This window comes from Lathyrus oleraceus, chromosome 1, assembly GCF_024323335.1.
Source record: "Lathyrus oleraceus cultivar Zhongwan6 chromosome 1, CAAS_Psat_ZW6_1.0, whole genome shotgun sequence".
In the NCBI taxonomy this organism is placed as follows: Eukaryota; Viridiplantae; Streptophyta; class Magnoliopsida; order Fabales; family Fabaceae; genus Lathyrus; species Lathyrus oleraceus.
This window is the reverse complement of record NC_066579.1, coordinates 353,575,419-353,589,001: the sequence shown is the minus strand read 5'-3', so window position 1 is coordinate 353,589,001 and position 13,583 is coordinate 353,575,419. Positions and strand designations below refer to the sequence as shown.

The following is a 13,583-nucleotide window of genomic DNA, read 5'->3' as shown; positions in this document are numbered from 1 at the left end:
TCACAATCTTCCTCACTTCCATCCTCGGCTTGGTACATCGGATTTTCAAAGTCATAATGAACAGTAGTAGAATTATTATCAACAGGATCCAGAGTGGATATGGGTCTGCGAATTGTTACGTGAGTGTGTGCAAGAAAGCATAGCTTGTTTGAAAAATGACAAGAAAGATAAAGAGCGCAATATTTGAATGCAAAAAGGTCCATTGATTTATTGAATGTGAATATGTTTATAAAAATGACAAAACCTTTAACAAAATTTAATACATTAAAATAAGCAATAACAATTACTCCTGACTAAAGGAAATCGGGATAGTGTCTTCAGCCTTCCAATTGGAGTCTGTCACCAATTGTTGGGAAAATCCAACTATCCAAGTCATAATTGTTATCAGTATCTTCCACAGCATTGACAGTCTCGTCATGATTAGGCAGAGGAGCAATGATGACATTAGGAGTCTCCGGAGGATCAGAGGTAGCCGCCTGTATCTTTCCCCTTCGAATGCCGCTTTCAACATGTTCACCTGTTAATATAAGTTCAGTGAAACCCAATGAGGAACTCCTCAATAGATGGCTGTAGAATGGGCCAGTCAGTGTGCTCATGAACATGTCCACTAACTCTCTGTCAGTCAGAGGAGGTTTGACTCTGCCAGCCAAATCTCTCCATTTTTGAGCATATTCTTTGAAACTTTCTTTAGATCCCATAGTCATATTTTGCAACTGTAACCGAGTAGGTGCTAATTCAGAATTATACTGGTAATGCTTGTAGAAAGTTGTCGCTAAGTCAGTCCAGGTGTGGATGTCAGAGCTCTCGAGCTGATAGTACCATTCTAACTGTGTGCCAGACAGACTCTCTTGGTAGAAATGGATCCATAGTTTCCTATTAGTGGTATACGGCTGAATCTTTCTCACATAAGCTCTCAGATGCATCTGAGGACAAGATGCCCCATCGTATATAGTGAAAGTGGGGATCTTGAATTTGCGTGGAATGACCACATCAGAGACCAGTCCCAAGCTTTCGAAATCCAGACCGGGCGCCTTTTGACCCTCCATAGCTAGCATGCGTTCTTCCAGCAAGTTATACTTATCATCTTTTGGAGAGTATTGTTCATTTTCATAATCTTCATCGTCGTCCTCATGGTTGAAGATATCAACATTCTTCTCCTCCGAATCATTCTCTGTCTCCTCTTCTTGATCCTTCGGAATTCTAATCTTGACTCCTGCAGCCTGTCCCTTAAGCCTTCTTCCCGGGTTAATGTAACTCACAGGTTTCTTGTCCTTTTTCTTCTCGAGCAAGAGAGCCTTCAGTTCCTCCTGCCCCTTGGATAAGTTCAAGATCATCTCCTGGAGTTGAGCATTCTGAGCATGGAGATCTTTGACAGTTTGTTCGAGAGCCATTTTTCTGTTTGGAGGAAAACCGTGAGAACACTGATCCCTTAGAATACCTGTTATGCAATGTTATGCTATGCAATGTATGAAATGTTTTCAAGGACTTTTGGAATTTAACTTTGCGTAAACTACCAAAAAAGGAAACTTTTTTTTTCAAAACAGGGCAAAGTTAAATCCTTAAGTCCTCGAAATGGTTAGTACAATGCCACGATGTTATGATGTTATGATGTTATGATGTTAAGTAAACAACAAGCACAAACAAGTCACACAACAATCATTCCTAGGTTTTAAGGCTTGCATGAGTTCCATAGGTAAGTACCCTTTCCACTGAAGTTTGGTTGGTTCAACCTGTCCTAGAATAGTAACTGGGTTCTAGAAGGATCTCCAATCATTGACCTTCCTTTAAGTCCACTTTAGTGCAACACCAAGTGGTTGACCAAAGCTTCCCTAAAGTCGAATCTCAAGGAGTGTAGTATCGAGTCTCAACCAACCTCAGTCGGAACCGAAGCCAGTTATCTCACTACTTTCTAATGGCTAGGATGAGTCAATTAGGGTTCTAAAGGTCTGGTTAATGCTTTGATGACACCACGCGGAAGCCAAATTTTTCCTCAAGTAAACATGAGGAACATCAGGACATCCAAAGTGTCACATTAACCGTAGCCATCATTTAAACCATTCCAGTATACGCCGGATAGTCGCGATGATCTATTGCTACTTACCTAAGGTACACTAGATCCGGGTGTAGGATCCTTCACTCAAGCATAACATACCCAAGCAATCCCCTAAAAGTAAATCAGACAATTTAAATAAGTGATCTTGTTTTTAAGGTAACCTCTCTATTTCCCCAGCAGAGTCGCCAGTTCTGTCATACGGTGAACTGACTTGGGGTGTTTTGCTTTTAATCGCAATGTCGCGGATAGCAAGAGTCGCCACCGACTTTTCTTTCATCCAATAAGGAAAGGCGGAAAAGAACAGGAAAGACCTTAATTTAGATTTTGGGTTCGGGAGGTACATTATACAAAGGGAAGGTATTAGCACCCTTTGTATCCATGGTTATCCATGGGCTCTTAATTGCTTGATCACTTATATTATTTTTCTTGTCTGAAAAAGTGTTCGTGAATTATTTAGAAAATGTTTTGAAAAAGAGAATTTAACTTTGTAATGATTCTCGTATGAATGTATACAAAGTGGTTATCTCGTTTAGTTTTGAAAATGGTTTAGAAAAATATAACTCAGTAATGATTCTAGTATGAATGTATACCAAGTGGTGATTTTCTAGTATTTGTGAAGTGTGAAAAGTATTTTTAAATTATGAGTAAGCAATTAAGAGTTATACCTACCCAAGGTCTTGATGGGCATTTCCTATCCTTGTGAGGGTAAAACCGTCCTTATTATTGAGAAATAAGTAGTTTTATCCTTTGGATGTAAAAGGGGCATCGTAGGGTCATCGATTGGTCATCGAAAGCAATGGTTGTAAGGATACCTTAGCATTCGAAGGGACTATCATCATTTCACCGTAGGCTACACCGAGGGGTCCTCGGGGGACAAAATCATATATTCGAAGGCAACATCCGAGGGGCTATGATTTATTTTAGAGGGACATGATGATTTAATCGAAGAGTCTTTGCTAAGTGTATCCCCACATTCGCGGGACATGACCGTAATACCGTAATATCGTAGGGTAACAAAGAGAGGTCCAAGATCGCATATTTAAAGGCAAAGTTTTACAATTAATTAGATAGCCGTAATCGATTAAGTAATTAGGTCCACATTAAAATCGATGAAATCAATACATTAAAATCAGCTAGATAATTTAGGATGTATCTCCATAAGGGTATCCCACAAATAAAGTGGAATACTTAGTCGGCCGTTTCTTCGGGAATGTGTAAGCCTTTACACAATTCAGCACACGGGTTAGAACATCGAGATAAAGTACAATTGAAAATTGCACCACAAAATAAACACAACAGTCATAAAGTCAGGCCAAATAATGCAGAATTATAATAAATCTTGATTAGATAAACATAAGGCAGAACAGAAAAGAAACAAAACAGCCACTGTCCCGTTCGCTCCTGCTTCGCCTAGCGAAGGCTTAGCGAGTGTTCGCTACAGGCTCGCTTAGCGATGTGCTAGCGAGCTGCTACGGGTTTTGAGTTTGATAGCAGCATGATCTCCGGCACCCTGAACTTTATGGCATTTAATTACAGGAATAGCATGGACAAACATTCAGGATATTCAAGCATACTTAAATTCACATGTGAAATCAAATTACATATCCGAAAATTTAATCATGATGCCTTATGTATGTCGCGATTATCGATTGAAAGCATAAAACAGTAGTGATGCGCAAACCTGTTTGCAATGGAATTGCAGCTTTGGATTGGCCAATCGGGTCGAATTGGGCGGAGGCAACCTTGATGCGGATGAGCGGCCTTCAGGGTTTCTTTACTCGGAATTCTCTGAGTTAGTCTCCAGGGTTTCTATGCCAGGGTTTCTGTCCGTCTTCGTCTGTCTTCGTCCCCCTTCCTCCGTCCATTTTCGTGACTGAAGTGTCGGTATTTATAGTGATTGTGGTGACCTAATGGGCTCAGAATGAAGCCCAAAAATTCTGATATTCGCAAACTTCGCTAGGCGAGCGTGTAGCGAAGGGTTCGCTAGGCGAAGGATATGCTCGCCTAGCGAGCAGGCCATCTGTGACCTAATGGGCTCAGAATGAAGCCCAATAATTCTGGTATTCGCTAGGCGAAGGAGTTGCTCGCCTAGCGAGCAAGCTAATTTGGGCCTTTTTCTGGATTGGGCCTGTTGTGAGCTGGGTTTTTGTTCCTTTAAGGTCAATGCCTTGAAACATAAGTTGGAGTGCCTTGAAAAATGCCTTGTAATATGAACGGGAAAATTTTGGGTTATGACACATGTCAACTTGTGATCCAATTCACAATTATGTACACTGCACAACATATTAAATTTACAAATATTTTTTCGTATATTATCCCAAGCAACCTAAAAGGACATCCATATTCACTTGAACAATTTTTATCATGTTTCAACTTTCAGAGAGAGTTTCTTTATAACCACCACTTCTTTCAAAATTCATCAAAATAAATGGTTGTCTTCTATCATAACCAAAATCAAACCTAACGAAAACTATTCCATAAAACTAACTTAGCAGCTTCTACACGAACTCATTTAAGAACGTAAACGTATGTTTAATGGTAAAATATTTCTCAACATCAATGTATGCAACATCAGATTTAAGGACACCTAACTCACCATCTTCAGGTACATTAATCGGTTGACACCAACATGATGCACCATACTAACAACCATTGAACGTGAAAGAAACATAGTCAACTAAATCTTCCACTAGTCCGGAAGGTTCCTTCCGAACAAAGTTTTATAGGTCCCAGAAGCTTACTTCCGAACGATGTCTCCATTAGCAAAACATGGAAAATATATGACTAACAGAAAAAAGATATAAATATTCATTACTTGTGAATTAGAATGATTATGAGATTCATGATGTCAAAACATTTTGAACATGTAACCAAACACAATAATTGAATAATAAAGAGAGTTTTTTTTGTGAGAGTTTAAGAAAATATAAAATAGAGTCTTGAATGAAGTTTAAGAAAGTGATTTCATATATAAAACAATACGTTCTAGAAGATTATTTTTAGACATAGTGCTTACAAAAGGAAGCTTCTGAAAAGGGACATTATGTGGTATTCATAAAGATTTTTAAAAAATACATAATGTGTAACAAGAACTCCCTTTTTGAAACTATCGTTCTTGATAGGGATAAGCCCCCTTCACGACCCAAAACACACCCACATACTAACTAGTAATGGTAGTACGAAACTGGAGTGGGGACAATGTCCCTGACAACAATGTCAATTGCAAATGTCACCAATGTTCATTATGTCCCTCATAACTCCAATCTCCTCAAAATTGTTACACGATTTTATTTCAAAACTTCGCGCTCCCCCTTTAACCACTAACTTGAGCATTAAGTGTGGAACAAATAATACATTCTCCTAATTCCATCTTAGAGCATCCATCAGAGCTTACGCATCTCCCCCAGAAGTCACTCATCTGAATCCAACTAGACTCTCCATCCCGAATCAATTATTAATCGAGTTTAATAAATATAAATATCAATTTACACCAATACAGTATAAAACATGCAATATTGTCATCAAAATTCATTTTATAAAAATAATACAAAATTACTGTAAAATAAAAGACTTTCATTGAACATCATTATATAAAACTAGTTTTACATTGGCCGTGTATGTCTTATTTTCTCAATCATTAATTGAGTAAGTAATTTTATTTTTGAAAGAACAATATACAAAATAAACAATAAGCAAATTTCAAACATTTCGTAATTTTCTTTCTTCTGTTTCTTGTTTTTTTTTTAACATTTCACAGTTGTTAAAAAATTGTCAAATAAATCTTATAATAAGATATAAGCTAGTTAGTTGCCTAAAAAAGGTAGCAAATATTAATTAGACAATATTTGGAGAGAATATATAACTAGTTTAAAATTCAAAGCTGTTCCATATGAATAATACTTTTAGCTATAAAAGCATGTGAGTGACTAAAAGAAACAAAGAATGAAGGTCTTATACATGAATGTCTAATAACCACTCCACCAGCAAATTATTGCCATGGAACTTGAATTTTTTTCTAACTATGATATTCTATAAGAAAACCAAAACAAAACAAAAAATGGAAGCAGAGAGAGCCACTTTTACACCTGAAGACACCCTATGAATGTGAACCTCAACAGAGATCATAATAATAACTACAATTACTCTTCCAAGGTTCCTTCTGTTTCTGAGTTTCCAGCTGTAGTTTCAACATGAGTTGAATGTTAGTCATACAGTAACATCTCAAAGGAAAATATCTTGATTCAGAAAATAGCGATATGTTCGAATTTTGCTAGGTTATAAAACTAGTGTCACAATGCAAATAACTTACACAAGCTGTCATCATGTTGTTCTTCTTTCTCCTGGGCCTCAATGCATTTGAGTAGATATTTAAAGGTCTCAATCTCACACGGTATCGTGAGCCCGCCGCTCTGATCAAATCCGAATTCCTCAGCAGCCTTTTCAAGCAACATTTTGAATAGGGAATGGCTAAGGTAGCTGGTTGGAATGATGAACCGTCGAAGCTCGGGGCCGACATAGACCGCCAAGTAACCCTTTGGCACATCATGTGGTGGCTCTGGACTTTTGCAGCTTTCCTCATCAGACTCACAATTTATGAATTTTGTTATTCTTTTGTTGATTATTGGTGATTTTCTAGTATTAGATTCTTCGATTTGCAGGCGGGAAGTTTTTGAGCCAATTGTGACACTTTGCCATTTATGAATTATTTTCTTTAGTCTCACAATCTGCCCAATGCCGCCGGTTAGTTTCGAGCCTCCACCATTCTCCATTGCTCAACTTTTTACCACAACAGTCAAATGTATCCCAAGACCAAGTTCTGTGGAACTGATTCTAGACTAAACAGTCACTACATGAAAATTTATACTCAGTTATAATATGCATGTAAGAAATAAAACAAATGCAAATAAAGAGGTGTTTCAATCATGAATATATTTGCAACCAAAAAAATATAAAAAGCTTCGTAAAAAAGGTAGATATAATTATGGTTACTCACTTCTCTTTATCTCATGCTATATATAATCTTAGGCCTTATGTTATCAATCTGAAATGATCATGAGATGAGTTTTGCATTGAGGTTTCTAACCGATTCTGTAATTTGTATAAGAATATTTAAGGGGAGAGAACTTTTTTGTGATTCTAAGACGACATGGTAATAACCACTACAAAATCACAAATACAACTCTAAGATTCTGGTAATGGTATTCAACCTAACATTATTGTTATTTGTCAGTTGAGTTAGGATTTATAGACAAACTGAAAAATCCTATTGCATGATCCAAATGATGGGTAAAATACAAAATCATTTGTTTTCAACAAATACCTCATATACACTACTATTGACATCTCTGCAAGAACTTAATCAAAGGAAATCATTTATTTATTGAAATTGTGTGCCATCAAAGCCTAGATTTCTCTCTGTTGACTAGCTCAAGACAAGAATTATTTGAACCTGAGACAAGAGAAGCATATTTTCCAAGCCTTCACCAAAAGACCAATTCATGGTGTTACACAATTTCATGAATCTTGAGTTGAACAATCAGATTCAAACAAATCCTCATGCCAAGAAACAATGTGATCGAAAAACAATTAAAATAAAAAATGCATAAAAAAATTGGAAGATACCTATCGACATGAGCCATGAAACGGTTGAAAAACGGCCATGCAGTTTCTTCGGAAGTTAACCAGAGCAGGCGAGCTCTCGTGAGAGAGAAAGATCAGTAATAACCAAAATATAAAAAAAAAATATAAAAAAATGCGGTTTGTTTAAAGCATATTTTGGAATCCAAAACCGAAAAACGAAGTTCGTGTTTGAACTTTATATGCAAAATTATCGGCTACAAAATAGGACTTTTGTTTTTTGTTGCATTGTCTCTTGTTTTTCGTTTTAACGCTTTCTTGTTTCACAAATCACAAAACCACTCACTATAGCGTTTTTATCGGGGTCTTTTTTTTTCTTCTTTCCTTTCACCAATTGTTTGTGTAAAAATGTGTCAGTTTCGATTTTGTTAGAGAAAATAAAGTTTAGAAAATTGAGAAAACATATATAAATAAAATCAGTTGGAAGAATGGGAATATGTTTGAATAAAATAAGAAAAATGATATTTCTACGTCCAAAAACTATATTTACATCTGCATTGTATTTCACTAAAAGTAAAATATTATAATAATATATATTTTTTTAAAAATGTACAAAAATATTATTTTTTTATTTTTTATTTTTAAATTAAATGATATTGATATAAAATTGTGTGATTAACAAATTTCATAATTTTATTAACCAACTTTTTTATTGTATTAATCAATTTTGATGACGGCTCAAAATTTATTTGGACAACGGACCGTTTTATTAACCAACTTTATAATTTTATTAACCAATTTTTTATTTTTTTATTAATCAACTTTGGTGTATTAATAAAAATTATTTTTAATATCTGGACGTGTATTAACCAACTTCATCACTTTATTAATCAATTTTTTACATTTTATTAACCAATTTTATTTTATTATTTTAAAGGCACTGTTTATAGATATTATTAACGGGCACTGTACATGTACATGTACTGTTTAACACTGTTCACGCAATGTTCATAATTTTTTTTAATTTAAAAAAAAAATACTATTCACTGTATAAATACAAATACAGTGAACAATATATACAATGTATATATTTGATATAAAATGTGGTGTATGAATAGCATAAATTAATGGGGGAAAGGAAGATTGAAGAGGTTGAGTAGTGGTTAGGTTTGATCAGATACATTGCATGTTCGGGTGTGGTGTCTACTAATTTATGGTAAATTCTTATCTAGCTAATGAATTTTATTAAAGAAAATTTAATGTTTATTATTATTAAGAGGAAGTGAATCTTACTTTCTATTATCATAAAAATTAGAAAAAAGGTGCAGTAGTTTTTGACATTTCTAATTTGTCTTATGTAATTGTAATTCAATTCTTCCTTTAAAAAAACTAATTCATTAGTAATAATGGGAACAGCTGGGCCTAGGCCCAAAGTAAATTACAATGAGGTTTTTGTTTGTTTTCTTGAAAATTTTACTCCATTCCTTACACTTATCTCTATATCCCAACAATTTTGCAACTACTTCAAATTTATCTTTGTAAATTTTATTTTAATTTTTTTACTTTTTACTGTTCAATCAAATCAGTCAAAAATTATTATTGCGAACCTTACAACGATAACCGAAGAATTTAAGGTAAAGAAATCGGATATGTTTTTTAATCAAACCAGAAAATTTAAAGAAAAGATATCCTGCTTTTTGAATTATCATATCGGATAACTTATTGGTTAGTTATCCGGTTCGCATTATTTAATCCAGAAAACTTTAACATGAGTTTTTCGGTATATGTTTTTTAAGTTCCGGATAACTTACAACGAAGAATTTCGGTGTTGTTTTTTAGTGATCGAATTTTTTATAATAAGAGATCCGGAACACATTTTTTTTTAATTTTTTTTAATTTTATTAATTCTTGTCACACTTATGTTTAGCGGGTATGGATATTCCTCTGATGATATGGGATAAAAATCAGACATGTGTAGATATCATTGAGATATTCTCAACTACAAGAAAAATTTGATACACGAGAAGAGACGACTAGATGGATTAGGAAGGTTGGAATCAGGAATAGAGTTATTGTTATAATAACTCGTTTGAATACCAAAACTGGAAAGAGAGAAAGAAGTGACAAAGTTATAGTTGGTCGTGATAGAGGTGGAAAATACAAAGGAGATAGCGAAACATAAAGTGCTACCAAGAAACGTGATTGTACATTCAAAACAAGGTCAACACCGTCAAAAAATGGTTTGGGTTGGAAGATTGCCGTAAAATATGGACTTCACAACCATGGTTTACCTAATATATTTGAAGGTCATTCGTTTGTATGTCGACTTAATACTGATGAACAACAACATATTGTTGATTTGACAAAACGTCATGTTCCACCGAGACACATATTATTGTCATTACACGAACGAGATCCGGAGAATGTGACTCGGATCACCCAAATATATAAACATAAGAGTAAGATTCATAAAGACATTAGAGCTCCTAGAATGGAAATGCAATATTTGTTTAAGCTGATAGAGGATTATGATTATATTTATTGGAGTAGGAAAAAAGATGACTCGGAAGTTGTGAGAGATATCTTATGGGCCTATCCAAAATCAGTGAAATTATTGAATATGTTTCCTAATGTGTTGATTATGGACAGTACATACAAAACAAATAAGTACATGCAACCTTTGTTTGAAGTAGTTAGTATGACATCAATTGAGTTAACATTTGATCTTGCGTTTGTCTATATGGAATCTGAGAAAACAAAGAATTTTTGTTGGGTATTGGATAAGTTGAAACAGCTATTCACTAAGTAAGGGTTATGGCAACAAGTGATTTTAACGGATAGAGATCTTGCTTTGATGAAAGCAATTGAAATAGTATTTACAAGGACAGTTAATTTGCTTTGTTGATTTCACATCAATAAAAATGTGAAAGCAAAGCGCAAGATATGTGAGAGCCGATAGAGAAGCTATGGTATTAACTTGTAAGGGCTAATGATGAGGTGAAGTACCATCAACAGTTGCAATAGCTTGAGCACGCCTGTATGAATTTTAGACCATTTTTTGATTATGTGAAAGACATATGGTTGACGTCTCACATGCATAGATTTGTTGAAGCATGGATCAATAAAGTGTTGCATTTAGACAACACCACGACTAATAGATAAAGTGTTTGATTTTAGCCATAATTTTTTAAAACTTTAAGAATACTATTTTTATAGGGCCGAGTCAACGCATTTGGGAAACACCACGACAAATTACAAAACCACTCACCGTAACGTCCTTATCGGGGATTTTTGTTCCTTCCTTTCACCGATGGTTTGTGTAAAACTGTGTCGTTTCGATTTTTTTTATAGAAAATATATACATAAATAAATTTAGTTGGTCAGAATGGGGGGAATATGTTTGAATAAATCAATGGGGGGAAAGGATGATTGAGGAGGTTGTGTGGTTGTTCTGTTCGATTAGATACAGCTTTTTGCGTGTACGGATGTAGTGTCTATTAATTTATGGTAAATTCTTATCTAGCTAATGAATTTTATTAAAGAAAATTTATTGTTTATTATTATTAAGAGGAAGTGAATCTTACTTTCTATTATCATTAAAAAAGGGTGTAGTAGTTTTTAACATGACTAATTTGTTTTATGCAATTGTAATTCAATTCCTCCTTAAAAAAATAATTCAGTAGTAATAACGGGAACAGCTGGGCCTAGGCCTAAAATAAATTACAATGAGGTTTTTGTCTTTAATAGCTTTTCTAGCTAAGTAATGGATTTCCCTATTATTGTATGTGGATGATGGCACAGTTGCTAAAGCCTTTTAGAGTTTGTCTAATAGATCTGATCATATTTTTGCATGCACAATCTAACATTGTCTTCTATGATTATCTCCTCTTGCTCGGTATTCGCTTTATTCTTCTCCTTAGTGCTTTGAATGTCTCTTTGAGTAGATCCTTTTTGCATGCACAATCTAACATTGTCTTCTATGATTTTTTGCTTGAGTCTTTTTTTAAACCCTTCATTTTCTTATGATCGCTAGGATTTGGCATCTGCATGTTGGTATCAGTGTTGATGATGATATTTCCCTATTTCCATGTATTCGCTTTATCCTTCTCCTTTATGCTTTGATTGTTACCTTGATTAGATCCTTTTTGCATGCACAGTTTAATCTTCTTTTCTTTGTCTTTATCGCCGCTCTCCGATTTATGCTCTTTGATCCCCTTCGTATCCTGATGATTGTTGGGATTAAGCATATGTATGTTGGTATCAGTGTTGAGGATGTTATTTTCATCCTTCTAGATATCCATTTTATCCATCACCTTAGTCGTTTGATTGTCTACTTGATTATGCCTTTCTTGATTGCACTATCTAATTGTTGTGAATTGATGTCCTCAAGAACAAATCAAAATTTGAGATAGAGATTGAGTTTCTTAAACAAACACAAGAAACTCTGTTAAGTTTATGAAAGAGAGAAGAAAGAACAAGAAGAATTGGTTAAAACGGTTTTATTATTCACTTTCTTATAAAGGGTTAAAGATTACAAGTGAATATCAACAATTAACCTCTCTCAACAACCTGAGAGAACTACTATATTTATAGACTAGTAAGTTAACTTAAGCAACAAGCTAACTTAAACAATTTGACTTAAACAAAGGTCCAATTCGACATACTAACTTAGTATACAAGTTAACATATTTTGACAACATGTTTGAACAGACTTCGACTATAGCATGCATAACTCTTGTATAAATATCAAGCTATCCCTTCCGAGATTAGAGTTTGATCCATATTATTATAAATCTCTACCTTGGAACAAAATCTACAAACATTAAGGGAATAAACTAGCTTTCTTCATGCAACTTTATCAACTACATACAGTGGAAAAACTTGTAGCTTGGCATGTCTTGGTGATAATATCAACAACATTGTCTTCAAACAAAACCTTCAGCACTTGTACTTTTTCACGCTCGATTATCTCTCTAATGAAATGTAGCCTCACATTGATGTGTTTGGTTCGCTCATGATAGGCTGAATTCTTTGACAGGTGTATTTCACTTTGACTATCACATTTAACAGTGATAACTCGGCCTTGAAAGTTTTAGCTCCTTTGTAAAACATTCAAGCCACAATACTTCTTTCACAACTTCAGTGAGGGTAATATATTCCGCTTCAGTGGTTGATAAGGCAACAACCTTCTAAAATTCTACTTTCCAACTAATTGTTGTACCAAACATAGTGAACACATATCTAGAAATAGATTTTCTGGAATCCATACGTCCTGTATAATCAGAGTCGACAAATCCTTTGATTTAGACTTTTCTATCATCACCAAAGGCTCCACCATAAATAAGTACTCTATTCAGAGACCCATTTATGTACCTTAGAATCCACTTTAATACTTGTCAGTGTGCCTTCCCAGGATTGACCATATACCTACTTATAAGACTCAATTCATACGCTATGTATGGCCTCGTACAGACCATATAATACATCAAATAACCTATTATACTAGCATATGGAATGATATTCATATAGGCTCTTTCGATTTCAGTACTAGGACTTTGGGTCGAACTCAACTTGAACTGAGGATTAGTTAGTGTTGCCATAGGCTATGAATTCGACATACCAAACTTGTCCAGAATCTTCTTCAGATATGTCTCTTAAGATAAGCATAATCTCATCTGCTTTCTATCTCTCCGGATGTCAATCCCAAGAATTCTGAAGGAAGCTTCCAGATCCTTCATGTCGGACTCCTTATTGAGTTTAGCCTTCACCTTTGTAACATATTTGACATTGTTGCTTGCTATGAGTATGTTATCCATATAAAGCAACAAAATAACAAGTGAATTTCCAAGTCGAAATCTGAAGTAAACACAGTGGTCGAACTGGCTCCTAGTGAAGCCTATTTGTTCCATGAACTTGTCGAATATCCTATTCCATTATCGAGGAGATTGTTTCA

At 34.7% G+C, this 13,583-nt stretch overlaps 1 protein-coding gene across 1 annotated transcript; it reads right to left on the bottom strand.

Annotated features, from left to right (window-relative positions):
• Positions 1–5,897: 5,897 nt before the first annotated feature.
• LOC127115744 (protein SMALL AUXIN UP-REGULATED RNA 12) lies at positions 5,898–7,910 on the bottom strand. The gene is made up of 3 exons (XM_051047214.1): positions 7,676–7,910; positions 6,363–6,899; positions 5,898–6,230 (listed from the first exon to the last, which is right to left on the bottom strand). Exons 2-3 carry the CDS (start codon positions 6,820–6,822, stop codon positions 6,193–6,195), a joined length of 498 nt encoding a protein of 165 aa, XP_050903171.1. The 5' UTR covers positions 6,823–6,899; positions 7,676–7,910; the 3' UTR covers positions 5,898–6,192.
• Between the last annotated feature and the right edge of the window lie 5,673 nt (positions 7,911–13,583).

Excerpts from the sequence above, each read along its gene's own strand:
- LOC127115744 (XM_051047214.1), bottom strand. The coding sequence starts at position 6,822 with ATGGAGAATGGTGGAGGCTCGAAACTAACCGGCGGCATTGGGCAGATT. Across the intron at positions 6,231-6,362 it reads ACAACATGATGACAGCTTGT|CTGGAAACTCAGAAACAGAA; the intron begins GTAAGTTATTTG and ends TTGAAACTACAG.